The sequence below is a fragment of the Oxyura jamaicensis genome, chromosome 3, assembly GCF_011077185.1.
Source record: "Oxyura jamaicensis isolate SHBP4307 breed ruddy duck chromosome 3, BPBGC_Ojam_1.0, whole genome shotgun sequence".
Taxonomy (NCBI): Eukaryota; Metazoa; Chordata; class Aves; order Anseriformes; family Anatidae; genus Oxyura; species Oxyura jamaicensis.
In genome coordinates, this window is record NC_048895.1 from 70216007 (window position 1) to 70237280 (window position 21274).

The 21274-nt window shown below is 38.1% G+C and overlaps 1 protein-coding gene across 1 annotated transcript in view; it reads left to right on the forward strand.

Annotated features, from left to right (window-relative positions):
- REV3L (REV3 like, DNA directed polymerase zeta catalytic subunit) overlaps positions 1-21274 on the forward strand; it is a 119584-nt gene that overhangs the window by 53432 nt on the left and 44878 nt on the right. Inside the window, exons 5-12 of the mRNA XM_035322117.1 lie at positions 827-923; positions 11493-11587; positions 12122-12226; positions 13207-13291; positions 13377-13525; positions 13817-13945; positions 16135-16372; positions 19785-19924. Of these exons, the coding sequence (XP_035178008.1) occupies positions 827-923; positions 11493-11587; positions 12122-12226; positions 13207-13291; positions 13377-13525; positions 13817-13945; positions 16135-16372; positions 19785-19924 (1038 nt within the window). The remainder of the gene's footprint in view (positions 1-826; positions 924-11492; positions 11588-12121; positions 12227-13206; positions 13292-13376; positions 13526-13816; positions 13946-16134; positions 16373-19784; positions 19925-21274) is intronic.

The following is a 21274-nucleotide window of genomic DNA, read 5'->3' on the forward strand; positions in this document are numbered from 1 at the left end:
AAGCTGATACAGCTGAGAAAATTCAAGGTTCAAGCAGGTCTTTTATGTTGAAGTGGGAGACTGAGTAATTTTTCAGGTTTTCACCTCCAGTTTCCTCTCCAACCCCATTCTGGGGCTTTTTTCTTTCCTGTGCCACATCCTGTGTATATTGTCTTTCCTTCGGCTGAAGAGCGAAGGTTCAGAAGGAGACCACAAGGGAGGTGGTAAATCTTCAAAGGGGACTTCTCCAGGATGACCTTGGAGCACACTTCCTTACACTGAAAACTCCAAGCAAGTGTTTTCTGTATTTGTAGGTCAGACGTCTGCCTTCATTGTAGTTTTCCTCTTAACTTCTACTATGCCACTACTTCTGGAACATACTGTATTCTATTGCAGCTCATGGATAAGAAAGAGGAAAAGTGTGAAGCAGAATTTAGTGTTTACTTTGGCTTCTAATTTCCATTGGGATCTGACCCGAGGGCCCAGACATGTGGGAATCCTGAATTTTACTTAAGACAAAGCAATGATATACTAATGTACTCAAAAAATAAAAGGTAGAATTTAGGTTAAGATACAAGCAGACAACAGCAAATTCAGTTCTAATAAAGTTGGTGTGTTGAAAAAACTTTTCTTGTGTGTGTCCACATGTAATTAAGAAAGTCAAGTCATTTCAGTGAGAGTGTAGTTATTCTGAAGCCAGTATCATGCAGTGTAGTTCATTCTTCAGAAGCATTTTGGCTGATAATATTAAATAATAGTTGAAATTGTGTAATTATATTTGCAAAAAAAAAATAAAACATTACTGAAGCATACATTAATTAATTTCTCATACTATTTTTCTTTTTAGGTGATACATCAGGTGCAAGTAAACATCATAGAGTTCATTTTGCAGAAAATTCAAACAGCACATCTTTCATTGAATGGGATGAAGATGAAATACCAAGGTCGGTGTGCCTAATTTTTTTTTTAACATACACTGTATTTGCTCATTAATAGCAACTTGTATGTACTACAGTGTTGCAGTCTCACATTTAAAGGAACCCTACATACAGGGTTTCATATGTCTTTTTAAAAAAAAAAAAAAAAATTGTTTCTTAGTATTTCGTCCATCTGAGATTTTGTATCCTTGGTAAATGGTGGGGAGAATCTAACTGGAAGTTAACAATAACAATGTATAAGGCAGATTTAGTTTTCTGTTTCTTAGAAAATATGTTTCTAGCTAACAACTTCTGATGAAAAGCTAAACCAGTTTAAAAGTCACAGAGAATACTTACGCATCAGTTCACAGATTCTGTTTTTGTAATTACCCTTAACTAAGATAAATAGCATGCTGCCCCTGTTCCACTTTGTCCATTTCAGATAGCTATGTAAGAATCTCTGCTTAGAATTCTCATGTCTGTCTCCCATGCTCTTAATTTTTTCTAGACGTTTGATAGTCTACAGCTTGTAATGGCTTTGCTTCTGTAAGAAAAAGCATGTATTTGTTTTTTGCAGTTGAGAGAGAGAGAGGGAGGGAGGGAAACAGCCCGGATCTGCTGCAACCCAAATTTGTGTAGTTTACCTGTAACAAATCCATTTTTAAGCTACTTTTTAATGTTTGACAAGTCTTTTTAAATACTCTGTCATCTATTAGTCTTAGTCTTTGGGTAGTTCCTGTCATTCTTCCCTGAGCAGCTTATCAGGTTCAACATGCGATGCTGCTTGCTAGCATTATATGCTGGGATCATTCACTTCCACAGAGGAAAGCAAGTCCTTTAAACCATATTTCTTATTTTTCCAGTGTGTTAAAAACTTGAGTTTTTAACAACATCAATCTGAGAGTTGTTTCATGGTTTTATTTGTACTCAATTAAGAGCTGTTTTTTCTTGGGCTATTACTTCTCATGTTCTGGGCTTGTTACTTCATTCATAGCACGTTTCAACCTTTATCTGACGAGGTTATGTGAGCCAAATTACTTGACCTTTTTGGGGGTAGAGAGGTGGATCATAACGTAGGCCAGAATTAACCTGATGTTACTTGATGCATTCTGAGGAAAGCAGAAAAAGGAAGCAAATAGCTCTCCCTTGGCTGTCGCACCCAAAGAGGGATGCACCCAGTGCAGTAGGAGCCATGGGTGTCTCCTCTCGAAGCTCTCATGTTCATGGCTCTACACACAAGCCTTCTTTCCCCCTGCTTCCATGCTTTTGTGTATACAGTCAGGGGTGTAACACTTCACTCGTGCCATCCTATCTCCAGCTCTCACACACATTCAACAATGGGATGTTAACAGTAGTGGGGCAAATATCAAGCCTTTCCATTTGTACTCTGTGCTTTTGCCAGTAGGAATTTGTTCAAGCGTGAAGCCTGCATACTACACACTATTACCTGTCCTGGGTTTATGTGCCAAGGGCTTGGATGCAGGGGGCTGCAGGGGTGGCCTCTGTGAGCAGAGCCCAGCAGCTGCCTCATGTCAGAGCAGAGCCAGCTCCAGCCGGCTCCAAAAGGGACCTGCTGCTGGCCAGAGCCAAGCCATGGAGTAACACTGGGTGGGCCTCTGGGAGAGCAGATTGAAGAAAGGGGAAAAAAAAAAAAAAACCTGCAGCTGAGACAGGAGTGAGAACCAGCCCTGCAGACCCAAAGGTCAGTGCAGCAGGAGGGCAGGAGGTGCTCCAGGCAGGCAGCAGCAGTACCCCTGCGGCCTGTGGAGAGGCCCCTGGTGGAGCAGGCTGTCCCCCTGCAGTCCATGGGTCCCACATGGACCAGATCTCCATGCTGTAGCCCATGGAGGAGCAGTTTGTTCCTGAAGGACGGCACCCCACCGCATGGGCCCACGTTGGAGGCGTCTTGAAGATGTGGAGCCAAGGGCAAAGAGTGACCGTGAAGGAGCATTGGAGATGAAGTGTTAGGGACTGACCACAGCCCCCATTCCCCATTCCCCTGCGCCACACGGGGGGCAGATGTAGAAGAGGGTGAATGGGGGGAAGGTGTTTTTAGTTTGTTTTTAGTTTCTGACTGTTCTAGCCTACTAATGATGGGCAATAAATTATGTTAATCTCCCTATGCTGAATGTGTTTTGCCTGTGACGATAATTGGTGAGAGACCTCCCTGTCCTTATCTCAACCATTGGGCCCTTTCCATCATATTTTCTCCCTCTTCTTTCTTTGAGCAGGGGGAGTAAGAGGGTGGTTGTGGTGGAGTTTAGCTGCCCAGCAGGGTAAAACCACCACAATACCAAACAAATTGTCTTTAGTGTGTTATTCAATGATATTGTTAGTTCTCTCCCTGACATCTTTTACAGTCTCATTTTACCATGTCACTTTGTCTCACAGTCGTTTTATGATTCATTAGTACAAGATGTTTCTCCTCTTCCTTTTTTTTTTCCAAGTGATAATACTCTAGTTGGAATCTCTTATAAGTTTATATAGGGCCTTGTATCCCATTTTTTAATTTCATTGTACTTTTTCTTATTCTAGTTCTCAGTTGTACAGCTCTTGTTTTATGATACTATGATCTTGCAATTTATCCAGTATATCTACCAGACTGTCTTATCAGCACGTTTCATTAGTACGTTTCTGGATTTCCTGACAACGATATTAATGAGATGAGAAATAAACTCAGTCCCATAAACTGATCCATATTCCATGCTAAGGTTTGTTTTTTTTTTATCAACCCTGCTGTCTTTTTTGTATAACCAGTAGGAATTTTGCCTTTAGCCAGCTTTTTACTTGCTTTAATAATTTAGGAACTAATTTACGTCTCCTCCAACTTAAATTGCTTCCCATTTGATACTGTGTCAAATGTTCCTTTGTCTAGAAAATTAATTATTTTATTAAAGATTTTCTAGCATGGCTGTCTTCCATGTGCTATAGGATGCACATGTCACTGCAAAGTGACAAACCTAAACTCTTTTCTGTTCATGATTTGTCTTTATTCTAAATCTATACAAAATTATTTGCCTCGTTTCTCCTGGATTAATTATGGGAGACATCAACTTAAAACAGTGTTCTTGTCATTATAGCCATATTGTAGTTTGTCTCACTTTCAGTTTGCCTTCCTACTTCATTTCCTTTAAAATTCTGAAAACTTCCATCTGCAGCAGTTTAGTGGGCCCGAAAGCATTATGATCAACCTTGCTGAGGATAGATCTGACCCAGATGGTATAGGAGATGTCTATCCAAGAAAACCCTTGTAGTTGTTACCTAAAGTGATTGTGACTCAGTGTTTTTCCATGTCGTTTTATTCTTGTATTCTACAATATTATTGGGCACGTGTAAAGGTGTCCTGCCTTCTCTTCTATTCTTCCTTAACAAAGTATATTCTATACTCCAAACGTTAGTTTTCTGTGTATAGCTATATCTGCAGCTGTATTAGTATGTACTTTGTTGTGCACTGCCAGCACAGTCCCTTCGTGTTATTATTCAGTCTTCTTGAAGAGCTCAAGTTAAATATTTAAGTGCTTTGTGAATTGTTGAGCACAAAGTTCTTACTGTATTTCACCATTTGAATGCTTGCAGCAGTACTTGGAGTTTACATGTCAGTACTGAACTCTAAAGTCTTTGCTCTTCATTTGTATGAAATTAGAAGATCTCACGAATCTGTGTCACCTATACATATTTTAGGTTGTTAGCTGGTCTTTCAAGAAAAAGCAGAAGGGGAAAACTGAGTCAAATGTTGTTGGAGACCACAAAATTTATAGGGCTGCCTTATGTTAATGATGCGGATATCTGTTTAGAATCATTATTCTTGATATTGCGTACATTCAGAATCAGTCTTATAGAGAAATTCTAGCGTGTATCTGCCAAGTCCTTGCTGCAGGTGATACCAGGTTCTCTGATTTGACCAAGCTGTGCCAGTGACTTGTCATTTCTTGACTTCGTGGCACAGTATAGTAAATGGTTGAATCTGGTGCCTGGTATTTAATATACAAAACATTACTCAGAATTTATGTATGCAACATTAGCAGCATTTTGCACGAGTAAATGCCAGCGGTGAATTCCTATTTCTGGAAAAAAATGAGAACTGTGCCAAAGTTTCTTGGTGACTAAATTCTTCAGTGCTAGGTAGCACCTTGCTACTGTACCGCTTCTCCAGAGCACCATTTAACCCAGCCATGTCCTATCTTACTTCTAATAAATCTCTGAATTACTAATGACTAACTAGCTGCTGTTGTTAGCTTGCGTTATTAAGCAAGGTAGTTTTTTTTAATCTAATTCTGGAGTTATTCGGTTATGAAGTAGACGGATGTCCAAAGCCAGTAGTGCCCAGGAATCTCTGATGTTGTAAGGTTTTTAGGTATGATACGTGCCAGTGTTACCAGACTGGAACCTGCAAAGCTCATCAAAAAACAGGCAGTGCTATCCAATAGCTTTGACAAGAAGAATTCTTGATATAGGACACATTTATGTTTATCCCTCAGGTAGCTGATAATAAATCATGAAACACTTCCATGGGTTCCAGTGAGAACTTTCTGATAAACATCAGGCTTGGAGTGATCTGACAGTCAAGTCTACCACTTGGACATGGTGTGTTAAAAGTAGAACAATTGGCGAAATGTTTTTTGAGAAAAGCTTTCTTTTTTAAATCCTAGATCTTCTATTGAACTCTATTTAATGTGGAAACAGAGAGATCTGACAAATGACACTATTGTGCAGTCTAGCAGTTATATAATGTTAAAGATTTCTACTAGTTTTCTGTCTGTCATAGTTGCTTTTCTCACTTGTCTGAATGTACATGTTTTTATTTAGCCACTTGGCTTTTAGCAAAATAAGTATGTTATTCAAGTCATTGGAACAAGTGCAGAAAAAGAAAGTTTTTATTCCATGAACGGAATATGGAATAATAACTTTTTTATGTGAAAGGGTAGAGTCCTTGTCAGTGCAGTTGAGTGACGTCTCCTAGGTCCTCTGTGGGATTCATTTTATATCTGCTATTCTCAGTTTAACATTATAAATACCTGAGACAGTCATCACAGAACTAATTTCCCTAGCCTGCCATTAATATTGGTGAATTAAGTTACTGACCTTGATGTCCATTCTTCAAGGTTTTTGAGGGCTTTGATCTAGCAAACTGTAGTGGGTAATTTTTTAATACTGTGTCAGTTCTTACTTTAGTTCAACATTTCAGCACCTGAGGAACCAGACCTTCTTACTTTCTTTGAGTACAGTGAGCTCAGCTTTCATCCTACATTGTTATTATGGCAGTGGATAGTGCCAACAAGCTTCTACTTTCCTCAAAAATTAGGATCGTTCTCATCAGCCTCTCTGCCTTGTCTCAAAATAATTGATTTGGAGCTTAGTTACAAAGGTACAGACGGTTTGTATTTCCATTTTTCAGCATAGTCTGCAGGTATAAAAGGGAATTCTAAATGAATTGGTTTGAGTATCTCTAGTAGTCTAGTCATGGCAACACAGTGTTTTGCAATCATGATTTATCTTGCTTCTCATCAGAGTAAACTTTATTCTTGTACAGATAGGTTGCCTCCAGTCCTGTGCTCCTCCTCAGTTAGGCCTGATTTTCATAAATGTGTATTACAAGTTGTGTCTTGTGAACAATGCTATCTATGTTCTGTTTTACAAAATGAAACCTAGATGATATGAAAAGTGTTGGCTGGGACATGATAAATCTTATTTTCTAACCTTGTTTTAATAGGGAGATTCTCAAATCATGATTTTGAGATTACATTAACATTGTCTTTTTCATATGGTATAAACCCAATGGTTAGTCTTATGTATCTATAGGGCAATCTGTGATGAACAGACCGCTTAGACTGGATATTTTCTGGCATTTTCATGCTGTCTTCTCACCTGATAATTGCAACCTTATAGCTCTCAGGATATGTGATTTGATGTAGGAGTATTGAAAGATGCAGTGACATGTGACATGAAAAGTGTGCATTCTGGTCATATTGTGGACTTGTTTCTCAATTGATAATGTGACTGGGAGGGAAGGTAAATTACGGCAATGGATAGTCCGTATGTATGCATTAGGGCATGGGCAGTCTGCTTCAGGTAAAAGGCTGAGCTGCTTTGATTTAGGAGTTCTATGATCTATTCTTTTTCATTATCACAAAAGCTCTAAACCAGTACTGCTGACTGGAGGCATGGGTAATCATATGTTAATATGTATCTTACAGTCATTAATGAATTTTGCATAGGTGCTTCACTGCTTCTGCTGGACTGCTTTTCGGTGTTTAAAATAAAGAAATGTCCTGCTCTGCATTATTTTCCTGTAACAGAGCAAAAACCAAAATAAAAGTGCAAAAAGTTTGCAATATTACATTTATGGTACTAAGGCAACCACAAAACTTGACATCACAAATTGTAAAAGTATGGCTGCCCAGAAATTACTCTTTATTATTATGTGCTTTCAAAATATTAAGTGTCTACCAATTTCTAAAATTTACATTCATGATTCCTATTCATTTTTTCTTGTCCTTCATTTTGGTTCTGTTTCTCATTTTTATAGTATGTATAATACAGGGTTTCACTTCCCAATAGCGTTTCCCTTGTTACAATGTGATACGAGAATAAAGATGATTCTTGGAAGCTGAGTCTGCCATAGACAAGATGAGGTTATCACAGAAAACCCCAGCAGCTTATTGTAGAAGAATATTTTTTCCTTTCCCCAAAAGTCACATTATACATCAGTTGCCCAACCAAACTAGAGCTTTGCATTACAGTGATACATGGACAGAATCGATGACCAAATAACTGTATATCTCCTTCCAGTCCTCTCTGTCTTTACACCCCTAAATGCCAATATTTTAAGATTATTTAAGACTGGTTTAATTTTTTGCTTAAAACTCTAACACTGGTTTTATTTCCATCATGTCATGCAGTTCTTTGCCTAAACAAAGCTACCAAGCTGTAAGTGTATAGAAGTGAGATTTAAATAAAATAGTAAAGATGAACTGTTTCAGAACTTCGTTCTTTTATGTTTAAAAATAATTCTCTTATTTACTTAGAAGATCTCAGTGTTCTCCCCAACAATTCAGGAAACTATTTCTGAATTATGAAAAATGCAGTTGATATTTCAACTGATAATATTTCTTCATAGGTTGATAAATATATACAGGAGTAATGAAGTATTTATAGCCTAACAATTTCAGTTTTGTCTCTACATAATAGTGTGATCTAACAGTCTTACCAGGAAAAGTTTTTGTTTTCCAGTGCCTTTCTTAATCTTTATGTAGGTTGGCTTTCTGGGTTGCAAGTGCACGTTCCTGGCTCATGTTATGTTTGTCATCAACCATCTCCCGCACCCTCCCAAGTGCTTCTCTGCAGGCATGCTCTCAATCTGTTTTCTGACCAGGTTGTATTTGTGCTTGGGATAGCCCTGGCCCAGGTGCAGGATTTTTCATTTGGCCTCGCAGAACTTTGTGAGTTTTGCACAGGCCCACCTCTCTAGCCTGTCATGGTCCTTCTGAATGGCATCCATTCCCTCCAGCATGTTGACTGCACCACACTGCCTGGGATTATCAGCAAACTTGCAGAGGGTGCACTCAATCCCACTGTTGGTGCCACCAACAAAGGTGTTAAACAGTGCTGGTCGCAGTACTGACCCCTGAGGAACACCACTCATCACTGGTCTCCACCTGGACATCAAGCTGTTAACCACAACTCTTTGAGGGTGACCATGCATCCAATTCCTTATCCACCAGGTGGTCCGTCAAATCAAATGGATAACGGTCCATCCATCAAATCCAAGTCTCTCCAATTTGGAGACAAGGGTGTCACACAGGACCATGTCAAACATGTTGCACAAGTCCACATAGGTGAGGTCAGTTGCTTTTTCCTTATCCACCATCTGTGTAGCCATGTTGTAGAAGGCCATCAAATTTGTCAGGCACAGTTTGCCCTTAGTGAAGCCATGCTGGCTGTCACCAATCACCTCTTGGTTTTCCATATGACATAGCATAGTTTGCAGAACGATCTGCTCCACGTTCTTGCCCAGCACAAAGGTGAGACTGACTCATCTGTAGTTCCCTGGGTCTTCTTTTTTCCCCTTTTTAAAAATGGGGGCTATATTTTTCTTGTTACATTCAATGGCAACTTCACTGGGCTGTCATGACTTCTCAAATACAAGAGAGAGTGGCTTGGGAACCTTATCCACCAGTTCCCTCAAGGTCCTTGGATGCATCTCATCAGGTCCCATGGACATGTGCAACTTCAGGTTCTTTAGATGGTCTCAAAGCTGGTGTTCTTCTACAGTGGGCAGTTCTTCATTCTCCTAGTCTCTGCTTTTGCCTTCTGCAGCTTGGGTGGCATGGCTAGAGCACTTGCCAGTGAAGACTGAGGCAAAAAAGTCATTGAGTACCTCAGTCTTTTGCATATTCTGGGTAACCAGGTTTTCCATTTCCTTCCAGTGAGGGCCCACATTTCCCCTAGTTTTTCTTTTATCACAGATGCACGTATAGAAGCCTGTTTTTTTGCCATTGACATCCCTAGACAGATTTAGTTCTATCAGGGCTTTAGCTTTCCTAACCTGATCCCTGGCTGCTCAGACAATTTCTCTGTATCTCTCCCAGGCTGCCTGTCCTTGCTTCCACCCTCTGTAGGCCTCCTGTTTCTGTTTGAGTTTGGCTAGGAGCTCCTTGTTCATCCATGCAGGCCTTCTGGTGTTTCTTCCTGACTTCTCTTTGTGGGGATGCGTCCCTCTTGAGCTTGAGGTGATCCTTGAATATTAACCATCTTTTCTGCACCCCTCTTCCTTCCAGAGCTTTATCCCACAGTATTCTACCAAACAGATCCCTGAAGGAGACTGAAGCCTGCTCTCCTGAAGTTCAGGGCAGTGAGCTTGCTGTGTGCCCTGCTTGCTGCCCTAAGGTTCTTTAACTCCACCATTTCATGGTCACTGCAGCCAAGACTGCACTTGAGCTTCACATTCCCCACGAGCCTTGTTGGTGAGAACAAGGCCCAGCATGGCAGCTCTCCTCGTTAGCTCCTCTGTCACTTGGAAGTTATCGTCAATGCATTCCAGGAACCTCCTGGATTGCTTATGCCCTGCTGCGTTGTCCCTCCAACAGATAATGGGGTGGTTGAAGTCCCTCGTTATGACCAGGGCTGTGAACATGAGGCTGTTCGCATGTGTCTATAGAAGACCTTATCTATAGTTTATCCCCTTTCTTAATTTATCCCACTCCCCCATCCCCTTTTCTTCTTTTGAAGATAATATCTCAGCCTTTGCCCTTTGGGCAGTAGGACCTCAGTTTGTGGAGAAAAGGGTTGTTCTTCTGGGGTAACCCAGGAAAGCTGGGGGCCAGAAGGAAGTGAGACAAAAGAAATGTTGCACGTGTTTGAAGTATTCCTTCATTTGGCAATTCACTTACATCATGGACTGTAGGTGGGTCTTTGCATGGGCTGTTTTCCGAGAAGTCATCAGAATTTTCCTCTTACAATGTTAGCGATATGTCTAAGCAGTTTAATTTTACCTTTCTTTCAGTTGTCTAGATAGCTTAATACTTCATTTCCAGAGAAGGTGTAGGGATATCTAGCTTTTAAATACATCTGCTGCCTCTTTGCACTACACTGCCTTCTATTCAGAGCTTACAGAGGATTGGGAATACTGATGAATTATATCGTAGATTCTACACTGAAATTCTTGAGGCTGTGTTGTTGTTAGAGAATACATGCAGATGTAAGTAACCAGATAATTAACCTAGACAGAGGATCTTAAAGATTAACATATTTTAATTAAAGAATAGCCTATTTTAGTTGTTAATAGCATTAAAAGGATTTTCTCTCTTTCCCTAGAAGTTTGCTAAGGGTAAACAGACTTTGACATAAATCTGAGAGGTTTCTCTTCTCCATGGACTTCTTAAATTTAGCTCACTGACAGCAACAGGTGGAAGGCCACTGACCTTAGCAGATATATCACTGAAAAGGAAGATGATCAGATCACTACACAATAAGCTTCAATCTGTTTCTCCTGTTTTAAGTCTTTACCAAGCTAGTTATCCCTAATTGTGCTTATGTTTGGGATGCCAATACCCTGTTCGTATTTACCAGGCTTTACCCAAGCGCACACCCACCCTCTAAATAAAAGGTAGGTTGTGAAAAATAAAACTTTTTTTTTTTTGCTTCACTTTCCTTAGTGGGAAGTTCTACGCTGTTTTGATTGCTCTGAACTGTGAACAAGGAAGGAAAGTTCTTCCTGCTATTTCTTCTGGATATAAGGTTATGCTAACACAGGTGGTCTGTTGGCTGAGAGTTCTACAAACCATTTCATACTTGATGAGGAGAACGTTATTATAAATGCTGTAGTATTTAGTATCGTTCACCACTTCTTTCTCTTCTACCCACCAAAGAAAAAGCATAATCCCTTTAAACTGAAGAGACAAATTCCCCATCTAATTAGATTTGGATATAACCATTAATTTAAGACTTCGCAGGTGAGGATGGGAACTGGTAATTCTGTATTCATTTACTCATCCTCATCCCTCCTGAAATACTTGAGATGTTAGTTAAACAGTGATGATGCATGTTTCAAAATCAACATACTGATAAAATAAACTAACATTATTTATGTTGTCACAGTTCTTTAATGTTGAAAGGTGTTGAGCCACAAAGTACCTGTGAATTGGAGGTGGATGCAGTAGCTGCTGACATTTTAAATCAACTGGATATTGAAGGTGAAGTATCAATTACTTTGCACATGAAATGTTTTAAAACTGTATTGTCAGCTCTTTGTTAAAGTTCAGCTTAGTTAAGCCACAGTCCAGATTCCAGATTTCAGTATTAGTGATCTGTTAATGTTATAACATTAACATTAATATAACATTAACATAACATTAACAGATTTTGAAAATAGTCTATTTTCAGAGCAATACAAAAAGGGTTTTGTTAATGCATAACAGAAGGCTTCAGACCTCTAAGTAAAATACCAATATCAAGTATATGTGTACGTACATATACATACAGAAACTTGGTGAGAAGACCAGCAAAAGCTAAAGAATTTTCTAGAAACAATTAGGAGTTTCATGCCATAACTTTGGCATGACACTGAATCCTTGAGTAAGGCAAGAATCGCAGTAAAAATAACAGGTTAGAATGACAAGAGTTGAAAAATACTTTTTTTTTTTTTTTTTTTTTTTTTTTAACGTGGGGGGAAGAATGCATTTCATCATGTTGACAGACTTCCCTTCATGTGTTATTGTGTACTTCAGCCCAGATTGGCAGAAACCCTGGTTTGCAAGCTATATGGGAAGATGAGAAGCAGCGACGGAGAGAGAAATGTGAATCTTCTCAGATTAAGACACCAGATTCACAAGGTAAAAAGATTTAAAAAAAAAAAAAATGAAAAAAAAAACACCACCAAACATATTATACAGCTGCTTATCAAAAACTTTAAATGAGAAACAAATAGGAGGTAGAATTGAAAGCAGTGTATCAAATTTCAGGGCTTTTTAGATGTACTGTTTTGCTGCTCCAAGTTTACTGATTGACCAGGATGTGTATTCCAGATTTAAAAGTAAGATACAAAGCTTTGCCTAGAAGCCTCTTGATTCAGCTAGCTACAGAGCATTCTGCAGGATAAATGATGATGACAATTAAGATTGCGTACTCTGGGATGGAAAATATTTAAATGTTTAAATACTGGCAAAATTAATTATCCTGAAGCTTTCTGTGGTAGTTTATGCATAAGGCCAGTTCCTTTGAAATAAAGCTAAGGTGATGTTACATGAAAATTATAGAAGGATGGAGAAATCCCTTATTTTTATGTAAAATTCATTATACAGGGAAGACTGTGCTCTTCAAATTAATTGCATAATGAACAAGACTATTCTCTGTAGAACCTAGGCCTTGTTTCTTTTAAAATATGAATGATATTTGGCAAGCAAGTCAGAGGACTGCAAGAAGGAAAAAGATAGGTTTCTGGCTGAGGCAAACTGCTTTCTGATTGCTTTTTGTTCCCGTGTTTCTCTGTAATTCTGTTCAGGCTTCATAAACCAGAATTTTCAAAATTGTTCACTGATTAAGTAGTCTTTTCTTGGATACTCACCTTGATGTAATTGCCACGTGATTTTTAAATGCCGTTAATACTTGCAGCTGAAAATGAGATCAGTGGGAGTAGACGAAGTATTTTCAAGTTTTTAAACACACTTGAAAAATTAGCCCTCAAATTTGACATTTAAAATTAGTGGACACTTCCACTTTGAGCCATTTCCTAATAGAATTTGGAATCTTAGCCTCTCTCTGTGTTGGTAGGCCCAAGTAAAAGTGAGTAACATATCTTTTTTACATTTTAAAGACCGTGGATTTGTGCCAGCAACAGAGAGTGAGAAATATTTTCAGAAGAGACTTAAAGAAATCCTCAAGCAAAATGACTTCTCTGTGTAAGTGCTTAGCCATTTGCCATAAACTATAGTATTCTGTGTAAACCTTAAATATGCATTTAAAAATTGGTTTTCAATTAACTAGAACGTTGTCAGGATCAGTGGACTACAGTAATGGATCAGAGGAGTTCTCTGCTGAGCTAACACTACATTCTGAGGTACTTTCTCCTGAAGCCTTTCAGTGTACGCCAGCTAATATGGTAGAAGTGCATAAAGATAAAAAGATGAACAAAGGTGAGTATTTTTAATAGCATAATTGCTTAGGCGTAAATCTATGTCATGCTTTGGCTGTGTATGCTATTAGCAGAAGCTAAGGAAGATTTGATTGTCAAGTATGAAAAAACCTCTGAAGAGTAGTTTCACTTTTATTTTGTTGTTAGAGTAAGCCTTTTAAAAATTGCTACAGCAAATAATGGAAACAGATTTGAATAGTAAAATCCATTTTAAGTAGATTGCTTTCATACTGTATTGATGTCTGTGGCTCTTTGAAGTTTTATCCTTTTGCTTTTTGTTTTTCTTTTAAAGAATCTAATAGGATGCATACTGATAAAGAAGAGGAAGCACTTATTAATGAAGAAGCAATTTTAAACATTGTGGAGAATAGTCAGAGTTTTCATCATTTGTCTCAAAGACTGAGTCAGACTACAGTTTTTAGTGAGTATAATTGGAATGTCTTTTATTCTGGTCTGTTTTTATTGTTCTACAGTCTTCATTGTGCTCTCTTACCCTAGCTGTGAAAGAAGTATTTTATCTCACAGAGTTTGTCAAGCAAATTGAAACTTCACCTCCGCCACCACAAAAGCATCTTATTTTCTAATAATGTCACCAGTACAGTGTGTTAGTAGAAGCTACGGTGCTTTACTAGTTAAGTAAGCCTGTCCTCTTGATGGGTTAGCTCAATGCAGCCTCTTGGAGGGTAGTGCTATTCTTTACGCTCCTTGGGTTGTAGGACTAAAACTGTTAGATAGACTAAACAGGATTTTGACTGTCAGTGATATTCTTGCAGTTACCATGTCTTTTTCACAGTAATGGTAGAGAAGATGCTCGTGGGCTGTCTTTAGAATTTCTGCTGTCTGGAGATACTGGGCTATAGTAGGCTGATAATGAGAGGCAAATTACAGAAGAAATATTTCCCAAAATGTATGGATACGAAATAATGGTTGAAAGCAAAGAAACCAGAACAATAAAATATTAAAGAGAGGGAGAGAGACCATGACAGCAAACAAACGTGAGTGGCATGAGGGGAAAACAATAATAGAATAGCACAACAAAGGAACTTGCATGGAAAGTTACTTCAGGTAGAAATGCTACCTGACAGAGGAGACAAAAGGTACATAGTTCATGCTATTTTATGTATATTCGAAGAAGGTACTGGAAGCTGACAAACATACGCACTGTTTTTTGTAGTTAAAAGGTTATTTCGAGAGGTTGAGAAATGGCTGAAATTATACGGATGTGTCCTGTGTCTGTGTGCTTGAATTGCTCAACCAAATAGGGGTGTTGAAAGGAGCATTTTTTTCCAATGGGTAGCTGAATCAGATGGAAATCTTATGCCTTGATTTTTTTTTGTTGTTTTTTTTTTCTTTCCTTTTATCTTTTTATCATGTGGCTACTAATTGCTGGTGTCTCACGGTACCATCAGTTTCTCATGTTCCTTCATAGCATGGACTAGTCTTTACTATACCTTTGTAAAGTCAAAGTGCTATAGGAGCTGTGAAACACACTACTGCTGCTGCTGTGAAATAAATAATAATATTTATATTAATGGGAAGTCAAGTTTGGAGGTTAATGACAGGCCTTATGAAGGGCAAAGAAGGCAAGAAGAGAAAGTGATGTTTTATTCAGAACTCCAGCAAAGGTAGTGTTTTCCATTCTAATGATAGTGTGGTGTCTTGTGAAGCCTTTGTAAAGCCTGGAAGATGCCTTCATCACAGATACTGAGACCCATATGATTCTCAGGATCACTGTAAATCGTGATAATTCCTGAGGAAAGAAAATAGACATTGTAGTTCTTCAGCCAGAGGAAAAGGAGAGAGAAGTAACAAAGATGCCTAATAGACTGGGGACCATAAATTGGCAATGAGGTCAAATGAAAGGTAAGCAGGAGGAGAGTGATAGAAGAATTACGATTTGGAATGATGATTAAGAAATAAAAATGAAGAATGAGAAGACATGCATAAGTTGGTATAAACTCGGTTCAGATGAAGCAAATCAAAACTGAGATATAAGGGATGAATTAAATCAGATGAACTTTTGGGGTGAAACAAAGGAAATAGAGTAGGTTATAGTGGCAAGAAAGGGGAGATGAAGTTAAGCATTATAGTAAATGACAAAAGGAAGGAAGGACCAGTCAATAAAAATCAGCGGCATCTTTCATGAGATGCAGTGATTGAAAGTCTTCAAGCAATACAGAGAAGTGCCCAATGAAGTTAGTGCAGCCATTGAAATGGAGAGAGCAAGAGAAGGCAGGGATGTTTCAGAAGCTGGCATGCATGCTGAAATGAAAGGGGAGAGTGAGGCTTTACTGAACATGAGGAAGTATAGGAGGGTGGAGGCCAAGAGAAGTGCTTCCACTAAATCTACTGCAGTTGGAACAGAAGGGCAGAAATAAAATAAAGATTGTCAGTATTCTAAATGAAGAGCTAGAAAACATAACAAATGGTAAAACTGTAAAATAAGACAGGTATGAAAGAGCTTTGTTTCTGTAGCCACCTTGCTTTGGACAGTAGCAGGCTATTAGATTTTTAAATGTTGAGGGTTTTGTTTTGTTTTACCAGGGGAGTATAACTAGTCATTTACAAGTAGAAAAAATATAAATTGTGCTTTGGGGGCTCTTTCTACAGTGAACAGTAGTGCTGATGAGGCCATGATTGATCTATTGGCTGGTTTGGAGAATGATGGCTATCAGATGGGACATCACAAAACACTCTCTCACCATCGTTCTCTTGGAAGCTGTCGAAATTCTCAGAACAGTGATGATGAAGAAAATGAGCCACAGTGTGAGAAAGAGGAAATGGAACTTAGCTTGGTAATGTCGCAAAGGTGGGACAGTAGCATTGAAGAGCCTGGGCCAAAAAGAAGGTATATATGTGATTTTCTTTCCTTAACGTGTGCTTTTCTGCCACATCCTTTCTTCCTCCTCTCCTTTCCCCTCCTCCCCCCACCCATTTTCAAGTGTGCTAATGTGAACTGTAGAGGTGTCTCTGTTGAAAGCATTGAAAAAATTCTGCACCTCTTAGGACAGAATGCAGTTGTGCAGCTGATGCTGTGACTCATCAGTTTCGTATGCAGATAGAGGTGAAATGTTTAGGTTTGACTAGACATAAGCTTCTGCCTTGCTGTTTGAGGAAAAATTGAGTAGTGTGGGTTTTTTTTCTACAAGTCCAGATATGAAAATTTTAGTTGTAACCTCTTTTTAAAGACACACCATGAATATAGGACAAATGTAAGGTGTATTTCATGCATGTGCCTTAACTTTCATTAAAGTGAATGTTTAAGAAACATTCTTGCAAAGACTGACCTGACCCAGAATGGGTGTTCTCCTCAGAACACCCATTTGTTTCTATGCTTAAAGCTTAAATTGAAACATGAATGTTGCTCACTTTGTTGGACTGGTAAAGGTCAGCAGCTTGAATATTTTTAAGGCCAAGATTCTTGGAACACCTTCTCAGGTTGTAATGACATTTTGTAGTCTGCACTGATGACTATTGAAAGAAGCTATATCCAGTTTCTCTTCACTCATGCTTTAGGCAGACCTTCTGGTATTTATAATTCTATTTGAGAGATGAGAAACTTAGCAGATGTAACATTTTGATATTTTTTTAATAGAAATTCACAATTATACTTTGATTCAGAGAGCAAGAGAGTCATAGAAATATTGAATCTTTTATTTTGTGAAGGCATGAAGAAAAGTTGTAACAGAATCCAAAGTTAGATCATTAGTCTCCTAGTTCTAAAGATACTTCATCCCTAAAGCAACTTTTCCTATTTGACCTTTATTTTCTTTTTCTTTTTTTTTCCCAGTACTCTGGAAAGTTGGAATTTCCAAAATCTAAAACACTTAACATTAATCTTCATCTGACTTTCTGTTATTAGGAATCCACCAATCTTCCACTATATCAAACAACACATTGAGATAATGGGTTGCCACAACACCCTAGTGACTGAATTAAGCAGCGTGGATTTGACTTCTTATAGGAGATAAAAGCCCAGCAAGACATGAAGAGCCATGTGGTGGTGTCATGCTGTGTTAGACAAATTTTCCTGGAATCTAAATGTTAGGCTTGAATACAGAGAGCTCCACGTTGTTATTTGCCTAAGTCATCTCAAGCCTGACTTGATTTACTAATATTGACAAAGATTTGCTTTGTGCACAGGGTCATAGCATAATCCCAGTTGGAAGAAACATCTAAATGTTACCTAATCCAGTGCTGTGGTCAAAGCAGCTTTGACTAGATGAGCTGCCTAAAATTCAACATTTTCTTGTTGAATTTTGAATATCTCCAAGGATATGCACAGCTTCTATGGACAGCATGTTCCAGTGTTCGTACACCCTAATGGTGAAGAAATTTCTCCTTATACATGACATTCACTGAGGCAGCCTTGTGTCCATTTCCCTTTTCATATCACCGTGGGCCTCTGAATCTGTTTTTTTCTTTACATCTACCCGCTGAGTCTCTGATGACTGCAACAAAATCTTATTTTTTTCTCAAGGCTGAACAAATCCTATTCCCTTAGCCCTTCCTTACAAATCATGTGCTGCAGCTCCCAGTCACCTTGGTGGCCCTCAGCTGGATTTGCACCAGTTCAGCTGTCAGTGTCAGCCTTGTAGTGGGGAGCCCAAAACTGAGCACAATACTCCAGATGGAGCCTCACAGCTACTGATACTGGCTAAAGTCTTGCAGTCGCAGTCCAGGATGCAGCTGGCCACCTTTGCTACAAAGGCACGCTGCACACTCAGACCTTTGTCCTGCAGGGCTTTTATATCCTTTTCCACAAAACCATTTTGTAGCCAGGTAGCTCCCAGCCTGTAGTAGTGTATGGAGTCATTTCATCTAGTTTGTGTGACACTGGGTTTGTCTTTGGTGAAGTCTTTGAGATTTCTGTCAGTTCATTCCACAACCTGATGAGATCCCTTGGAATAAAAGCCCTACTCTCCGGAGTATTGGTTGCTCCCCTCAGTTTGATACTCACTTGCATGTATAGCTGAATGTCTTTGCACTGTAGTTTTCCATGTTTTGTGTTTTGAGAAACTAAGTTGACTTAGTTCATGGCCACTGTGAACCCATCTGTCCTTGTTCCTGAGGTCTCTCCTCCAAGCCATGCTGCTTCCAGACTTGAGTTAATCTGGAATCATATAACCATATTTGAGCTTATTGCTCCTGAACATTGCTTAATCCAAGGTGGTTCATTGCTGAGCACATTTAGATGTCTGTGGTGTTATGATGCATATAATTCGTGATCTAATTGTACTCCACAGATAAGAGTTCTTCAAAAATAGATGAATTAGCAATGGGAAAGCACACTAACCTAAATGACTTCAAAACCTTGGTATTTACACCTTCTAAGGTACTACACAATAATATTTTTATATATATCAAGGTGCTCATCAGTTGAAAAAATTCTTTACTAGGATAGATTTATTTTTATCTTAAAAAACAAAAGCAAACAAAAAGTTCCTAAAGATTTATCGGGACTCAATTCTTGTAACCACAGGATAACTTGCCTCTTCAATGAATTAAGTCTATCTCATGATTTATTTTAAAGGAGAAGAAATCAAATTACTCAGTGCTTCTAGAGTGGTAATTTACTTATGGGTTTGTTTTGGGAGGTTTTCTGTTTTATTTTTTTCCCCATTATATAGTAATTCCACCTTAAAAACCTGGAAAAAATCATCAGAATTTTGTATTTGTAGATTTAGTCTTTTTTCTCCAGCAGATTTATGACTGTAAAAACAGCAGCTTGGAGCAATTAATGTAGAGTGGCTGAAGTAGTAGCAACAGCAACTTCAGAATGTTCAAAGAGGGATGGAAACAAACATTTCTTTGGTGACTGTGCTTTAATTAAGCCTGCCATGAGAGAGAGATTCCTATATATAAAAAAAAAAAAAAGCCATTTCCTAAGAGCTAAACTGAAAAGCATGTTGGACAGTTGGTTTAGTCCTCAAGTTTCAAGTAATAAAATTAAATTTCAGTGAAATTGAGGCAAAATCAAGGATCAAAATCCCCTAACTTCTTAACCTAGTGATTTTTGCTGTTCTTCTCTGTAGATTTTATAATTTTTACTACTTTCATTGCCTGTTAAAATAATAATATTTTGAGTTTCTTAGTGAGAAATATAATAGTTTGTTGGCTTTTTTTTTTGGTTTCACTTTGCTTGCCCAAATTTCACAACCATATAACAATCGCATCTTTTTGATTTTGAGGTTCCCTGTGACTTTAGGTATTTTCTACTGGAAGTATTCTGCATTAATTGATTCCTCCGTTTTCTTTAGGTCAGCTGGCAAAAATATGCATCGAAGTTCAACAGAAGAGGATTCATCTTCAGAGGAAGAAATGGAGTGGAGCGGTAGCAATATGCTCCTAACTAATCTCTCTATACCTCAGTTAGATGGGACTGCAGATGAAAATGGTGGTAAGTAAATAGAAAAATGACTTTGGAAGTTGAATCACTAACTGGGTCATAGTTTGCTTTCAGATCAATTTGCTAATTCTTGAAAGTCCTAAGTGTCTTCAATTCTTGTCTCAGCTGGAAGGAAATGTATTGCAGTCTATTGCAGAAGAAGGCCCTTAACATCTTCTTTATCAGTCAACAGTATTGTAATGCCATCATCTACAGTGATTTAACAGGATCTGCATTTCCTATTGTATAAATGGTTCAAAAAGGGTGTTGTTTAATAAGTTTTAGGAAGAAGCCCTTTGTTGTGAGGGCTATTTTTCTGTTCCTACTTGTTCTACAAATATGATGCTGAAATTTATGATTCCATAGGACCATTTATCCTGCTGCGATTTTATCATATTTAGTGAATGGATTATTGTGTAAATTTAGATGGTTAACTTTGCTTTGCAAGTATTTTGCCACCCATGCTAAAATACAGTGAGCCTTTGTTTGAGCCTGTGTTACATTCAGCAGATTACATGTTCACATCCTGTGATTGCATGAGTTAAAAATATGCAGTAGAAGGCTGCTGCAGAAGAAACTGCCTTTCAAAAGTCTATTAAAATATTAAGAATATTAAGAATAATATTAAGAAATATTAAGAAATATTAAGAATAATAATTAAGAATAATAATTATTCTATTAAGAATAATAAGAGATAGGTCTTGCCATCACTTTCTAATAGGCTGTCTTTGTTCGAAATAACGTTGGTTACTAGCATGCATGCTTTGAAATTAGGAAAATACATAACTAATACTATTTGTTTCATTAGACAAACTACCTACTTTCGTATTTATAAAATTCTGAGTGGAACAATGTGAAGCGTACATATCCTGGGGTGGGGTAGAACATGTCTGTATCCAGAATTCTCCTAGTATTAAGTTCATTTTTGTTCGTGGTATAATCAATAGTAATTGATTTTCTTTGTTTCAGAGATGTTGTATTACTCATATTTCATTGAGTACATTTGAAATTTGTGGTTAACAACGCTTTTGGTAGAAACTCTCCTTAATCTATAGTAAAAACTATTTAGTGTAAAAATCTTGTTGGTACACATGCATGTACCTAATATCCTATTGCTGCATTTGCTCTTAGGCAAAGGGATATAATCTGTTACAGAAGTTATGTGTTAGTGTCTCTTGAAGCTGTTTGACAAAATAATAAACATCATGTATCAATACACAAAATATACCTTAATATACCTATAAGCAATTCTATATTGAAGAAGGTGAGCTATATGACCTTATTACATAGGCAACCACAACCATTCTTTCATGTTCACTGTTTAAAGCATAGTTGGCTTTTTTCCTTTGCTTTTATAGGTAT